This window comes from Nycticebus coucang, chromosome 18 (genome assembly GCF_027406575.1).
Source record: "Nycticebus coucang isolate mNycCou1 chromosome 18, mNycCou1.pri, whole genome shotgun sequence".
NCBI classification, from domain to species: Eukaryota; Metazoa; Chordata; class Mammalia; order Primates; family Lorisidae; genus Nycticebus; species Nycticebus coucang.
Window position 1 is genome coordinate 79,070,662 of NC_069797.1, and position 15,617 is coordinate 79,086,278.

General features: G+C 57.1%; 2 protein-coding genes across 2 annotated transcripts in view; both read right to left on the reverse strand.

Annotated features, from left to right (window-relative positions):
• Positions 1 to 79: 79 nt before the first annotated feature.
• Positions 80 to 10,221, reverse strand: FAAP100 (FA core complex associated protein 100). Its single transcript, XM_053568072.1, has 9 exons — positions 9,955 to 10,221; positions 9,697 to 9,815; positions 7,878 to 8,830; positions 6,935 to 7,088; positions 5,135 to 5,904; positions 3,966 to 4,102; positions 2,673 to 2,789; positions 499 to 585; positions 80 to 215 (listed from the first exon to the last, which is right to left on the reverse strand). Exons 1-9 carry the CDS (start codon positions 10,117 to 10,119, stop codon positions 84 to 86), a joined length of 2,634 nt encoding a protein of 877 aa, XP_053424047.1. The 5' UTR covers positions 10,120 to 10,221; the 3' UTR covers positions 80 to 83.
• Positions 10,222 to 12,647: 2,426 nt separating this feature from the next.
• Positions 12,648 to 15,617, reverse strand: part of NPLOC4 (NPL4 homolog, ubiquitin recognition factor) — an 85,415-nt gene continuing 82,445 nt past the window's right edge. The window contains exon 17 of the mRNA XM_053568082.1: positions 12,648 to 15,252. Coding sequence (XP_053424057.1) covers positions 15,095 to 15,252 — 158 coding nt within the window. The 3' untranslated portion in view covers positions 12,648 to 15,094. The remainder of the gene's footprint in view (positions 15,253 to 15,617) is intronic.

Genomic DNA, 15,617 nt, shown 5'->3' on the forward strand with positions numbered 1-15,617 from the left:
AACCACAAAGGCACTGTGGCTGTCAGAAAAAACTGGGGAAATGCAGGGGGCGAGGGGCTGGGCGAGGGGCCGGGCCTACCTGGTCACAGCAGGATGAGGCTGGGGTTTCGCAGCTGTCTGTACACCTGCAGGAGCCTCTGGGCAGTGACACATGCGCTGGCTTCATCCTCCGTGCACAGCCGGTCACGCAGGGCTTGTACCTCCCGCAGCAGAGTCTGAAGATGGAGGCAGCCACAGTCAGGCCCTGGACCTCTCCTATGTTCATACTGGGGTCCTTCTAGGGGAACTGCCATTTGCAAAATTGTACTTGGGAGGTGGCTGGCAGTCCAAGGAAGAGTACTCATCTGTGACCTTAAAACAGAAGACATACCACCTGGCCCAGCACCCACCCCTCAGGTGGGAGAAGCAGGGCAAGAGACAAATGTGACCCATATCCTGAGACAGGCCTAGAACTGCACCCCCCAGGTGGCAGTGGCTGCAGGGCACTGAGTGCCTCACCTCGTGGTTGGTGTGGATCTCACGGAGATACTGTATGCGGAGGTCAGGTGGGCTGGAGCCTTGGGCAGCTTGCTGCTTGACCATGGTCTGCAGGGACATAGGGTGGGGGACACTAGAGAGGGCAGGAGGCTGGTAGGATCCTGGTGCTATCCTCTATACCCCTTGGAACAGGGTGACCCTCGTCCTCTATCTGCCCTGGACCTCTGCCTGGTCTTCATTAACACAGTGCCCACTCCCTCAGCCGTTCCTGTTTCTTCCGCTGTCCTCCCTCCTTTCCTCCTGCCAGGACATAGCTCCTGGCCCGACGGTACTTGAGTGGGAATTTTTACTGGGTTCCTTCCTGCTACTGCCTGACTCTTGCCTGTCCCCAAAGAGCCTCCCTCTGCCCAGATCCAGACTCACCCTGCCTGCTTCTCCCAGACCCGCCTTGGTGCTGCTGTACAACTCAGGCAGGGCCCACATGGAGGGTGTGGTGTCTGCTCTCTGAGGAGCCCAGACAGCTCCCTGGCCTTAGATCTAAATTCCCAGAGGAATCTAGACATCAAGGCCCCTGAGTGAGCACAGCTCCTCTGGGGCAAAGTGACTGAAAAAAAACCCTGGTACATCAAAAACTGCCCGACAGCAGCCTGCCTAGGACCCCAGCAAGTGCTGGTGTGAGGCAGACACTGCCCATCTGGCAGGATCCTGAAAACCTTGAGCTGTGGTCAGGGCTGACTGAGACACTCCTGCTACGTGGGGCTGGCCTCTCAGAGTGGGAGACACACAGGTCCACAGGCAATGAGATTCCCACATAAGAGATAGCAGCAGCACATGACTCCTGTGGCTGACCCGTGTCCCAGACTCCATGTGGAGGCCTCAGCCCACGCCACAGTGCAGGCGACTAGGATGTGGTCATTGGGGCAGCCTGGTCCTTGTAAGAGAGATGTGGACATAACATAAGGACTGTAGGGCGGCACCTGTGGCTCAAGGAGTAGGGCGCTGGTCCCATATGTCAGAGGTGGTGGGTTCAAACCTAGCCCCGGCCAAAAACCAAAAAAAAAAAAAAAACAAAACAGGACTGTAGCTCTGTTCTCAGCAGAGAACAGGAATTTCATGGGACCTGGTGGCCTGTGGGTGGAGCCTCCTCTAATGGGCAACATTGCTGCCAGCTCTGAATGGTCAAGAATAGACCCCTGGGCGGCGCCTGTGGCTCAAGGAGTAGGGTGCCGGTCCCATACGCCGGAGGTGGCGGGTTCAAACCTAGCCCTGGCCTAAAACCACACACACACAAAAAAAAGAATAGACCCCTGAACCCAGGCAGCACCATCCTGGTGCCACATGAGGGAGTCACTAGGATCATGGCACTGTGAGGTCACCAGGGCCATGGTGGAGTCATGGTGGATTGTAGCACTGTGTGACCTGATATGCTTATCGCAACCAAATATCTGAGCTCTCAAGTGGTACCCACATCCCTGAAGGTAGTTTAGTGCCACTCACCAGGGCTGGGGCAGAGCCACTGTTGCTGCCCACATGGGCATCTGGCAGCTCATGCAGCAATGGTCTCCCTGACCTTAGGAAGACCTGTCTAACTTCATAACTGCCTTTTTGTGGCCACTGTGGATGCCTCCACCAGGACCAGGGCCACGCCACAGTCCCAATGGGTGGGGTGGTGACAGCTGCCCTGCAGAGGGCTCAAGTTAGACTTTCACTCGGAACATGGGGAGTGTCGTCTCAGATCTGGTGGCTGTTGGCCCAAGCCAGCCCTGGGCAGAGCACAGAATCCCAGGGCTTTGAGGAAGGCTGGCTGCTAACTGCATTCTTAGCAGAGACACAGAGGCTCACTGCAAGGAGACTTCTTTGTCTTGGGAACCACACACAAGGCACAGCCTCTCCATGAGGGCTCTGCTTAGCTGGGGAAAATAAGGACACCTCTGGCTGAGCTTGGCAGATGAACAGAAATCTATTGGCCACAGGGGCTCAGATAGGCCTTGGACTTAGGGGTGCCCACTGGGGTCCAACAGCACAGCTGGAGAGCAGTATCCACCACTCAACTGCACAACACTAAACTGGGCAGCAGAGAGAAGGTGGCTCTTCCCCCAGCTACCTACAGGTGGCCAAAGTCCCTACTGCCAGCAGCCGCACAGCCCAACACCCTCAGAGTCTCCTTCCATGCAGGGCCACACTGGCCCACGTACCTGCATCCGCCTGATGACAGCATGGTGCACCCTGCACATGTCAGCCAGGGACGAGCTCTCCACTTGTATCTCCACGGCCTGGATGGGCCCTGCCAGGCACAGGTCAGTCACAGCCACCTGCGACACAGGAGGACCATCATGGTCTGCCCACAGCCCCGCCCACCAGCCATTGCCAGGCTACACGGGCACCTCCTACCACCAGTGCATGAGGCCCCATCCCAGTCCTAGGTCTTTCCACCTGAAGAACTGGCCGGCCCCTTTGGAGACAGATGTGTCCAAGACCCAAGGAGCTCACCTGGGGCTTTGAGCCACATCAAAGCCCACCTAGACAGAAGCAACCTCTATGCCCACATCTCCACGGACATCGTGACCTGCAGCCCTGCCCACGTCCTCAAAGGCTTGCAGGCCCAGATGCCTACCCCAAGCTGGGCAGCATGGATCGATCACCTGGCAGCAGGGCAGGGTTTTTGTGTGAGCTGCTGTGCCCATCTAAGGGCTGCGAAGCGTCCCTGGGAGGCTGTGACTGCTGAGCTGGACAACAAAACCTGGCCAGAAGCCCTGGCTCGTTCTCCACACACGGAACACAAGCAAGATCGGGCACCTGGAAGCTCAGGAAGGACTGACCACAGAGCCACTACCAGACCCCAGCATCAGGGTCCAAGGATGTCCAGACCTAGATGCTGACCTGGCCTGAAAAAGCTGGGGAGGGGGCGCAAAAGGCCAAGAAACTTGGCTCTAGGAGAGGGCCATGGCTTGCTCCAGATGCAGACCCAAAGCTGGGCAGGCTCATCCACTGGGGACACATATATGTCCTGGCAGCCTGGGATACTCTGTAGGAAGCTATGCCTGTGGGACACGAGGGTCTGCTGGAGGCGACCCTGGGCACCACAGCCAGAGGGCCACAGAAGGCAGGTGTGCAGAAGGTGGGGTTCAGCAGCACCCCCTGGTGGTGCAGGTTAGTGGGCCGTGGGCTGGGGACACACCCTTCCCCAGTGGCACCAAGGGAAGTCTCTTTGGTAGTGGGCCAGGGAAGGGAACCTTGTGGTATAGAGTTGGGCAGGGCAGTCCTCCCAGAGACCTGCCTGAGGGAGGTTTGCTCAGGTGCAGGTGGGTCCCACCACCCCAGAATCCTCTGGAGAGCTCACAGACAGGCCCTGGGCCCACGCCACAGCAAGCTGGTCTGTGTGGGGCCCAGGATCTGATTCCCCCTGAGCCAACCCAGGGAGTCCACTCTGATAACTGCTGGTGTCAAGGTGGGTCTCCCCACAGACAGGAGCGCTGACCCCTGCTTGCCTCACGGACGATGAGTTGGACGTCAGCACCGTCTGGGGCCATGCCCTGGATGGAGGACAGTGCTCGGGCCCTCACAATGTCCACAGCGGCATTCTCAGCAAGCAGCCACTGCAGGGTGGCACAGCACAGGGGCACACCTGGAGGAGGCAGCAGCCGAGAGCTCAGAAGGATCTCACCACACAGAATTGGGTGCTCACCCCACAGTGCCCCTCCAGGAGCCAGTGGCCCATAGCCCACCCTCGGCAAGCATCCTGGACAGCTAGCTGGGAGTCAGAGCGTGCCCTGACTCTCTCTGGGGAGGAGTTTACCGCAAGGTGGCCTTCTGATTAATCAAGGGGAGTGCTAATCCCCCTAGGAACGACCTGGCAGTGCTCCCCACAGGGTGGCTGCAGCTACCCTTTGTACAAACCCAAATCCATTAACTCCCCAAAGACATTTGTAGAACAATGACATTTGCAACTGGGACCCAATCCTGCCACAAGATGCATCAGTCACATAACACAACAGTCTCACACCTGGGAGAAAAAGCTAGCCACAAACAAGAGAGAGATGCTCACTGACCCCAGCCCAGTCCAAAACAGCGCTGCTGACCAGGCCCTGGGCTCAGGCGTGGCTGCACTGGCTTCCCAGGTACTCACATCATGGAAACTCACGGAGCCCACCCCTCCACACAGGTCTACTTCCCTGTATTTAGGTTACAATTCCATACTGGATTTAAAAAAACACAATTTGACTTAACGCCCGTAGCACAGTCACATGCATCGAGGCAGGTGAGTTAGAACCCGGCCCAGACCAGCCAAACAATAATGACAACTGCAACAAAAAACAGCCAGGCATTGTGGCAGGTGCCTGAAGTTCTGGCTACTTGGAAGGCTGAGGCAAGAGAATCGCTTAAGCCCAAGAGTTCCGAGATTGCTGTGAGCTGTGACGTGGATTCTACCGAGGGCAACATAGTGAGACTCTGTCTCTCCCCCAAAAAATAAATAAATAAATAAAAATTAAAAACAAAAAACAAAAAACAATTTAAAGTAAAAAGGTAGTGGGACAGCAACGTGAGCCCAGAGCCCAACAGACAGCACAATGCAGACGCAACTCCTTTCCTAACAGAGCACCGAGGACCCACACGAGAGGGAAGAACAACCCACATGAAGCCAGGAAGTGCCACCAACCTGAGCTGCCGTCCTCGAGAGCAGCCCTGAGTAGCTCCGCAGACACCTTGATGCAGGCTACTGATGGGGGCAGGTACGCGGCCCTCAGGGAGGAAGGTCCTGCCAGTTGGCTGCCTGGCTCTCGACAAGCTGCCAGGAAGGTATCCACGGGGTCCGTTGGGCTAAGCAGAGCAGAGGCCTGTGTGCAGGATGGGGCCAGGCCAGGAAAGCGGAGGGTCTGCAGCATGTCGACCGTGTGTCTGCTGAGGGGCAGGCAGACGCCCTCCTGCTCGGGTAAGAAGTCAGGGGGCTCCTCGTCCAAAAAGGGGTCCTCGAAAGAGTCTGAGGGGGCAAGGGCACCACCCACAACTTCCCGAAGGCTGTAGAAAAGTGTGCAGGACACGGTGGCAGGCAGGTCGAATGTGCCGTTCTCCCCTGGGCCCAGAGGCAGTGTCACCTCCCGCCAGCTGCCAGGGCCGAGCTGGTCCACGGGGATGGTGTAGGTGATGGCTGAGCCGGCAGAGTCCAGATCCAGGGCAGAGGAGCTGGTGAGCACCTCAATGCACAAGGCCCAGCCCTGGCCCAGGCTGAAGGTGCTGCTGTTCTCTAGCAGGCAGGTCACTGTCAGCACGTCCTGTAGCTGTAGGTGGCTCCAGTCTGTGGTGGTCGTGCAGGAGATGGGCTTGGGGCCCTCCCGGCTGGATAACAGTGCACAGCTCACATTCATGGCCTCGTTGAGGCTTGTCAGGGCCTTGTTCCGCTGGTCAACTGCTTTCTTCAGAAAAGACACTCTGCAAAGAACAGATGTGGCACCCAGGGGAGAGGGAAGAGATACCCAAGGCTGGAAAGAACAGGAACCCAGTCCCATAACAAGTATGAGGTGGGTGTGAGCCTCTCTGAGGAACGAGCCTCCCTCCCCGGCCCCAGGGGAGGACAAAGATGGGGCTGGTGCTGTGCCTGGTGGGCCTGGCTAGTCCACTGGGCTCCCTCAAATGTTCCCAGCTGGCATCTCTTCTTTGCAGACTCCACAGGGATGGTGGGGGTTGCAAAACTATGGAAACAGTTCCAACCATTGAGACCTAGAGTCTGCAGCACCTTTTTTTGCTCTTAGGACCATAGCAGCCAGATGAGGGGTCCCAGGGGAACCCACATGTTCTCTCTGTATAGCCCTTGTGGGCCAGCACTGAGGGAGGATACAGGGGCCTCTGAGGAGGGGGTGTCCAACAGGGAGGGTACAGAATCAGCAGGGGACGTGTCCCATGACCCTATTAGGGAGAGGGTATGGGGGTGCTCAGAAACGGTACCCCTTTCATCTTCCAGAGGCAGCAGCCTTGGGTGCAGCCTGTCACCAGGCAGTGCAATGTCTGAGACTCTCAAAAGGGATCAAAGAGGCAAGTGCCAGTCTGGCAGTGCCCACCACCTGAGGATGCCAGACACGGAACTGCCCTACCCACAGATGTCAAGACGAAAGGAAAGCCCCCGCAGAATGCTACCTCTTTTTTTTTTTTTTTTTGTAGAGACAGAGTCTCACTGTACCGCCCTCGGGTAGAGTGCCATGGCGTCACACGGCTCACAGCAACCTCTTTACTCTTGGGCTTACGCGATTCTCTTGCCTCAGCCTCCCGAGCAGCTGGGACTACAGGCACTCGCCATAACGCCCGGCTATTTTTTAGTTGCAGTTTGGCCGGGGCTGGGTTTGAACCCGGCACCCTCGGCATATGGGGCTGGCGCCCTACTCACTGAGCCACAGGCGCCGCCCAGAATGCTACCTCTTACAGACCACAGGACTAGCCTCTGCCCAGCCAGAGCCCGGCTACTTACCTCTCAGAGACATTGCCAATTCCAGAGAGCAGTTCCTTAATTTTCTGGCCTGTGCTGGCCCTGGTCATCCTGGGGCCAGGCGCCTCTGAATTTAGGTCCAGGCTGCAAATCATCAGGCGGCCTTTGGCAGACAGGGCCAGGAGCTCGGTGCCACCTGGTCATGGACACACATGGGTCCTGCTCAATACTTGGCAGGGTTTCCCCTGAGGCTCCAGGACAAATGTCCAAGTGAGGAAAAGAAGGTCCTTGAGACAAAGGCGCTGCTTTCCTGTCCCTGAGCCCAGGCTCCTACTGCCTCCCCAGTGTGGGCGATACCCATGTCCCTCTCCTCCTATGCTGGAAAGTCTGTCTTTTCCCTTCAAAGCATTTCTTTCTTGTTGATGTTTTCCATGGCAAGATGAGCAAACTCAGAGTCCATCCTAACAGGAAAATATGCTGGGGAAGGGTAGGTCTTTTCTGCTCACTCCCATATCTAAACCTCTCTGTCTCTGTCTAGGGAAAACATACAAAACTCAAGCTGTGTGCTGCCACCCACCTCTAGTCAAGGGTGGGCTCACAGGCAGGGCAGACAGGTGTTTTCCAGCCTTCAGAAAATGCATAAAAGGCTTGACCTGAACAGATCTGAGTTCTCCTGGACAATACACTGTGTAAGATGCTGGGTCACACAGACACAGGGAGCTTTGAGCCTAAGACCAGCCCAGGACCAGACCCCACCCAGGCTGAGCTGCATACCTCTCAACCCATGGAGGACATGCACAACCCCCCACACCAAAACAGGACGTGAGTTAACCACTAGGCTGTACCAGGTGTGGATAAGCCTGACCTGCCAGGTTTATAAAACAAGAACCAGCCCTGGAGAGAGGACAAGCCCATTCACAGAAGACAGCCAAAGGGAGGGGCCCCCCAAGCTTTCAGTTTCTCACGTTTAAACAGGAGCTTGTACCTTCAGAAGTCCTAGACACGAAGAGAGTGAGGACGCTGCAGACGCTCAGACTGGCTGGGCACAGCAGATGGGGCAGGCCTCCTGGGCCCCCATTAAGCTTTGTCGGGTCCAAGGGGGTGCTTCCTGGAGCAAGGTCCACCATACAGAGGTCTGAGGGGGTGCTGTGGTATAGGCGGCTGCCCTTGCCACAGGCAGCACAGAGCACGGGGCCTGGCAGGCAGTACTCCCGAAGCTCTGGCACCAGAATCCCAGACTTGTCCCAGCTGGCTTTGATGGCAAGTGTCCGGCCATGGTGACCAAGGGCCACCAGGCAGTCAGAGTGCACATCATCACCCAGTGGCGTCTCCTCCACAGTCTCCTCAGCTTGTGGATCTGTCTTCAAGGCCCCTATGAAGATGACAGGCTCTTCTAGGTGATGGAGGATCTTAACAAGGGCTTTAGGGTCACCTGGGGCTGACCTGGAGGTGACCAGGGCCTTCAGGACCATACAGCAGAGCTGGCCATCAGGGAGACCGCAAAGGATCACAGGTGACTCCAGGAGGGTGGCATCAGCTCCGAAGAGGAGCCCAAAGAGGGCCTCCTTCAATGTGAGACTCCCAGAGTCCCAGAGGCAGCTGTGTCGGAACCTAGAAGCTGGCAGTGACACACAGCACAGCACTGGGAGGAAGTGGGGGTCTGCGGGTTTCCCCAGGACCCCAGCTGGAGGGGTGTAGGTAGACAACTCCACCTCACCAATTTGGCCTCCCAGCTGGGGATCCTCCCCTAGACAGGAACACTCAAACAGCTGCATCTTCCACTGGGTGGGGCCCTGCACCAGGGTTATAAGTGTGCCGTCAAGCACAGTGAAAGCACACAGTGAGGCATCAGGGAGGATGCAGGCATCAGGGCCCACTGGGATCACAGAGGAAAGGAATTCACTGTCCTCACTGTCTCCGTCGACCTGGTTTATAGACCTTTGAAAACAAGGAAACCGCTGGTCAGGAGTGGGCAGTGTAGGACACACACATTCTTTTCATGATAATCTGGAATGGACCAAGATGGGTCAGAGGTCCTCATAGGGTCTGATTTTGAGACACTACAGTGACACTCACAGCCCATAACAGGCTCCCTGGACTCTGCCCAGCACCGGTCAATTGAAGACATACTGGACATGAAATACCCAGGTTTCCAAAAACAGCATTTCAACAGACAGTTCTGCACTGAGCATGGTGGTCTGAGGCTCAGACCACGAGGTGGACGTGCCACCTTTCTGCGGCTTAAGCTCACAGTCAACACATGCATAGTCTGAGCTTTGTGCTGAAGAGAGGGGCCCAGCTGCCCAGTGTTTGCTTCCTTCAGACCCAGATAGTCTTTGCCGATCTTTGACTCTGGTTCATAGCGCCTTTCCTGGGGCTACAACCACAGCCTCTCCTCCTTTTAGAGACCCTCCCCAGAAAGGTGTATTTCACCAGAGAGGACCAGGCCACCAGGGCCCAAGGGGCAGGATACTGTTCCCCCTGCACACTTAACCAGCTGCACTTTGCTTGTTAAGAGCTCTCTGAAAGCAGATCTTAGAGAAACAGTTACATCGCCTGGCGGACGGGGTGGGGGGTGGGCCGCAAATACAGCACGGATGGCGCTGGAGACTCGGGAGCCCACCCGCACCCCACGACCCCAAGTGCAACGACGGTGAGTTGCTCATTCTCAACCAATCCGGGGCGATCTCCCAAGCGTGGAGGTCAAAAGATGTTATCTGAGGAAGCCAGGGAAGGGGTGACAAAGGCCAGGGCGACCTCGGGGCGGCGGGCTGGGACGCGCATAGGGCACGCCCACGCCTCACCTGCTCAGGCGGTCCAGCGACAAGCAGTAAATGCCTTTCTGGGCGCACAGAACGTAGAGCGCCCGGCGGAGAGCCAAGAGCTCCATGTGCCACACCCGGCTGGGGAACCGGTACGCCACCTGGGTGCCAGGAGAGCGACGTCAGGAGGTCGGTGCGATCCTCCACCCTTTACTTTCCACAAATACGACTTCTCCCGCCTTCTCCCGTCCCCGCCCCGGCCCTGTCCCGTCCGTCCCGCCCCGCGGGCCCGGCGCTCACGGTCAGCAGCCCGCCCTCCTGGTCGGACACGTAGACAAACTCGCTCCCGGCGGACAGGAAGATCTCCGCCTCGTGGCGCAGCACTTGGGGCCTGCCCGCTGCCAGATCCCCGAGCGGGCAGCGGAAGCCCGCCAGGTACTGAACCCGAGCCACGGCGCCCGCCATCGTGGGGAAGGGCGGGCCAGACGGCCAAGCCTGGGCGGCGGAGCGCGGCGTCGCATCTGACCCTTTACAGCCACTCACCACGCGGCTCGGCCTCCGCCGTAAAGCGCTCGGCGGGGGCGGGGCGACAGCCAGGGCCGGGGGCGGGGCGGGAGGCGGGGGTGGGGCCCGGGCTGGAGCGGAGGGAAAACCGGATCCGACGCCCCTGCGCAGGAGTTCCTGGTTCCTCGCGGACAGACCGCGTCTCGCAGTGAGTGGACACAGCAGTTTCGCAGGAGTCCAACCTTTACAGAAAAACTCAGCAACGCCGAGGGTCGTCCTTGCCATCCTGCCTGCAGGACTCCCTCACCCAGCGTACTGCGCGTTTCAGGTCGGCCCAGGCCCAGGCCCACGTGAAACCTTTCGGCGGCTCCTTGGCTCTGGCCGCAGCAGAAACCCGCCAAAGGGGAGGGAGGAGGGCCCTGCTCTTGCAGAGTCTGATCTTGGGCTGGGCTGGAACCCGCTCCCTTCGGGGTGGCTTCCCAGAGCCCTCCTCAAGCTTTTGTGTAAGCACCTCAGTTCTCTGGGGTTCCAGAGAGGAGTTCACCTGAGGACGGGGTGCGGCAGTGCCGGCTCTTGTCACCCATGGCCGCGCCCACACGGCTCTGTGTCCAGGAGTTAGAAGTGCCCCTAGACATGCCTAAACATGTGGGGACGAGTAACCCAATGGGATTTGTGAGTTGGGGTCGGTCAGCGAACACAAAGAAGATGACTGGCTGCGCCCCAACGCTGAGCAGGGGCTAGGGGGCGAGGGTGAAGCCAGGGTGGGATATCTCCCCTTCTGGGAAGCTCTGTCTCCCCCCTGCTACAGAAGGCTAGAACCGGCAAGGCCCCTGGAGGTGGGTGCGTGTATAAAAGACCAAGAACCGGCTCCTACTTTCTGCCTTTAAGAAGCCACCCTGAAGTGGCGGGTTCAAACCCGGCCCCGGCCAAACTGCAACAAAAAAATAGCCGGGCGTTGTGGCGGGCGCCTGTAGTCCCAGCTACTTGGGAGGCTGAGGCAAGACAATTGCTTAAACCCAAGAGTCTGAGGTTGCTGTGAGCTGTGCCACTAGAGCACTCTACAGAGGGTGACAAAGTGAAACTGTCTCAAAAAAAAAAATCAGCAAGTGAGAACACAGTCCTCTTAAACAGCATCACTTTTGGGTGTCCGCCACAGGGCACAGGTATTCTCAGCTAGTCTTCTGACCACCAGTCTTAACCCTCCGAGAATGCCCCCAGTCCTTGAATCACAGGCTCATACACACATCTCACCTGATCCTCCCAGGTCACCTTCCAAAACTGAGGCCTAGACTGTCCTAGAGAAAATGACCATACAGGGGAGGAAGTGGATTTGGGAGGAGGCAGGCTGAGGCCTCAGCCTGTGGGTCACCCCTCTGTCCCACTCCGTTCTCCTGGGAGTTGGGGGCTGGCAGGTTCCACACTGTTACAGCCACACAGGGGACCATGAGCACAGACCCCTAGGGTGACTCAAGACACAAGGACCCAGATATTGTAATGTACCCAGCTGAGGCAAGACTTGGCTAAGGGGTGATAGGGAGTGAGCCCTTTGCCACAAATATGGAAGGTCCACCCTCCTAGCAGGGAGTCTGCCTGGCACATAGCAGGGTCAGTGTAACTCTAAAGCATGTTGGAGGTGGTATCATCCTCGCTAAGAACAAATTATATGGCGGGGGCTAATGCAGAGTCAGACTCCTGGTGTGTGTGTGGAGGGACTCCTGTATACAAGAAGCTGCAGGCTGAGGTCCTGAGGTCTCATCTGCAGGACCCCATCTCATCTGTAGCACCACAGCCAGGTAGGAAATACACGTGCAGGGTGGGGACCTGAGTCTTCTGTCCAAGTACAATTGGCGGGATTTGGGGGGTGGGGTGGAGGAGTGTCCAGAAGCTTATCATTTCATAGCACCTGGGAGCAGGAAAGGGGTTTTCTTCAAGGACTTGAAATGGCAAGAACCTACTCAGACTGGACCCAGGAGCAGCAGTGATGATGGACTACACTGCTGCCCAAACACAAGTCACGCTTGGGGGCAAGACAGCCCAGGCCCCCTTTTCACTGGCCTATGGGTCTGCCTCATCCCGCAGATGCTCTTCAGACTCAGTGGGATTTTTGTTTTTTTCTAATTGTTTAGGGAGCAATAGATCATCTGGTCCAAGGACAAGGCAGTGCTGGCGTACAGTGGGAAGGCTGGGGCCTGAGGGTCATGGTGCTCCCTGGCTGTCATGTGGGAAGGACTTAGGCACAGAAGGCAGCATGTGGCCACTAGGCCTCACTCCTGGACTCTTGTCCTTCACTGGGGTGCTTGGCCAGGTGCATCTGTCCAGTGATGCAGAGACCCAAGAGTAGCCACAGACCCCCAAACATTGAGAAGAACAGGCCCAAGGAGCCTAGGCAGGTGGGGGAAGTAGGGTCCCTACCCATAAATGATCCAAACACAGCTGCAAAGGACAAGTTGTTAAATCACCCTCACTGAGCAGATGCCAGACACGACTCACAGATAATGGAACAACACGCCAGGAGTAGGGCAGTTGATTCAGGCGCTTTATTAGGTTCCACTGCAGAGTTGGTCCAAACCCGGCCAGGGAACACCAGCCAGCCCAAGATGGAGCTAAAGCAGGAGCACCTGTATCCTGGGAGCACCTGCTCAGAGGTAAGCTGGAGTGCTGTGTCCCAGGAGCACCTGCTCAGAGGTGAGCCGAGGTGGGGCAGGGTGGGCGCCAGGGGACATGGCAGCTGCTGTGTGTTGATCTGGGCAGGTATGCTCTCACTCAACCCTCACTGGGTCATGGTACCTAGTAGCTTGAGGGTGTATCCACACCAAGGGCAGGAGAGAGAACTGGAGGTGTGGCTGAGGCCTGCACCCTGAAAAAGAGAAAGCTGAGCCTCCCAGAGCCCAGGCAGGGCAGGACTCACCCCCAGACTTTATGCTTAACTCTGACTCTCTTTGGACAATAAAATAAAGTGCATTACTGAACAAAGAGTACTCAAAACCAGAAGCAGAGAAATCACAACACTATTTCTTTAACTAAAAGACAAAAGAAAATATAAATTTTGTGAATGCCAAAACTTCACAGGAAGGGGACACTGCTGTGGGCGGAAAGGAAAGTAGCGTGGGGGGCAGAGACAGAGCGGGTGGAAGAGCAGCTTGGAAGCTGCAGCAGGGTCCCCAGAAGTTTGTGCTGTCCAGCCTGTGCGAGGGGGTGGGAGGGGAAGAAGTGTGGGCACGAATGGCTGGGAAACAGGCAAACAGGCATGCTGAGGTCACAGAGAGCCCAGGCCACCCAGCTTCCAGGATGACCATGGGCCCAGAAGCCTCAGCACCTTCTTGACAGCTGCAGGCCAACAAGCTGGGGTCCGCTCAGCTCAGATCTTCCCCACCGCCCTGCCCCCAGGAGAGCTGTGCTGCAACCGACCATCCCAATTGGACCTTGGTACCAAAAGCAGACAAACTGCCTGGGCCTTTCACTTGGTGTCCCCAGCCAGGTGGACCTGGAGGTGCTGGCCATGGCCCTAGTTACATAAGAGGCAATCACTCTCTGTCCACAGTGCCAAGGATGAGGGAGGGTCACACAGGCTTCCCCCCCAGGTGGACACAAAAGTCTCCAACCACAGTCTGTGGCTGAGCCAGCCTTGCCCAAAGGCATGGGGCAGCTCTGACACGACTATCTTTAAGGCAAAGCGGCACTGAGATGCCCACAGCTCCCTTGGTGGGGGCAAGCTGCAGCCCCCTACGGAGGAGATTTGGGAGGCCACAGAGCACACACATAAGATCCTACCACAAGTTTGCCTGGACCTCACTGTCTGTACAGTGTCAACTGTCCAATCCGCACAGAGGCCCTAAGTGGCCCTCACAAGAGGCCAAGCCCCTAACAGCCTCACCCAGGCCGGTCCTGGTGGCCATATGGCTGTACCAGAAGGCTGGGGCCAAGTGGCGCAATGGAATAGAGAACAGCAAGTGGGGAGGGGACCAGAAAATCTGGTCCCAGGTTGCCAAGCTATCCCCACCCGGGCCATATGGAGGGGCCGCCCACTAGGTGAGAACCACCATGCCACCCCGCCTCCCTTGAGTTCAGCCAGCAATGTCTATAGATGTCACAGATGTGTGGCTTGGTAGAAAAGTCTCAGGCACTGAGGTTTACTTCACAGGAGACCTGACTGTGGGGCCCCTGTCCACATGCCCACCCTCCACACACCCTCAAGGGGCTTTACTAGAGGAGGGATGGAAGTGGAAACTAGTCTCTCTCACTCCCCTTCTGTGCAGTTTTATCTTAAAAAAATAAATAAATAAAAGTCTTCCAGGTAGGAATTACTGGTAACTGTTATTGTAACCAACGCAGGCTTTAGATCCCAGCTGGATGTCGGACATAGGAGGAAAAAGGCAGGTGGCCAAGTAACCCGAAGCCCACAGGTCTCAGCAATGCCACTCGTGTTCCCCCAGGCAATGGCTGTCAGAGAGGAAAAGTGGCCCTCACAGGCAGGGTCTCTGCCCCAGAGCAACAGGGGACAAAGGCAATAAGCGCTCCCAACCAACCAATACAGGGTGGGAGACAAGGTCAGAAAGCGTCAGAAAGGAAGGAGAAAGCTGGGTGGTGGTAGCAGGCCCCACCCCTCATTCCAGGTGGCGATTTAGATATGCAGGTCCTCCTAACACAGCACGGGGGCTTGTCAACTGGGCCAGGCAGGTGGGGAATTCTTGGCTGGGGACCACTCTGCACTTCCAGTTTGGAGATTCATTTGACCTGCAGAACACCAACACCAGCTGTGGCTCCCTCTCCAGGGAAAAACGTGCTGAGAAGCTTCAGTGGGTCAGAAACCCAGTGCAGCCAGCCCCTGCCCTTCAGGGCTGCCCACTACAGGGCTGTCACAGGCAACATGTTGCACCACGCTCCTGGCTTCAGAGGGCTGGGCTGGGCCCAGTCCCACCCAGCAAGGGCTAGAGCCCTAGGTCCTGGGGAGGCTGCACATCTCGCAGTGGCCCGTGCCTGGCTGGTTCATGAAGGTGCAGTGCTGACAGGCCCACATGGCAGCAGTGGCCACGTGCACAGAGCCCCCAACAGCTCCATACTCCTGGAGGCCTGGGAGCTGCACTCCAACTGTGCCTGCAGGGCAGAAGAGACAGGGTGCTAGTCAGAGAACACATTTCAATAGGTAGGAGCTCCTGGACTGGGGGCGGGGGTGGGAATGGGGAAGGGCACAGAGAACCTGCCATGGGTCACTCTTTTTATATCTGGCACTCAAGCTGAAAGTATTCTTTCCAGACTTTAATGCCATCAGCTATGACAGACTCAGAGATGGCTCCCTGACCTCCACCTGCACTTGTCTGTCCCCTCTTACTGCTGAGGAGTGCCTCTAGCTCTGTGCCTCCAGAACAAGGCTGCCATGAGTATTTATTTATTTAGATCATTTTGTTGTTGGAGACAGAGTCTCACTTTGTAGCCCTCAGTAGAGTTCTGTGACATCACAG

Bases quoted from the DNA above. Each gene is read 5' to 3' on its own strand.
- FAAP100 (XM_053568072.1), bottom strand. From the start codon at position 10,119: ATGGCGGGCGCCGTGGCTCGGGTTCAGTACCTGGCGGGCTTCCGCTGC. The intron at 8,831-9,696 runs GTGAGGCGTGGG...TTGTTTTCAAAG, and splicing joins TCGCTGGACCGCCTGAGCAG to GTCTATAAACCAGGTCGACG. The intron at 586-2,672 runs GTACGTGGGCCA...ATGTCCCTGCAG, and splicing joins CTGTCATCAGGCGGATGCAG to ACCATGGTCAAGCAGCAAGC.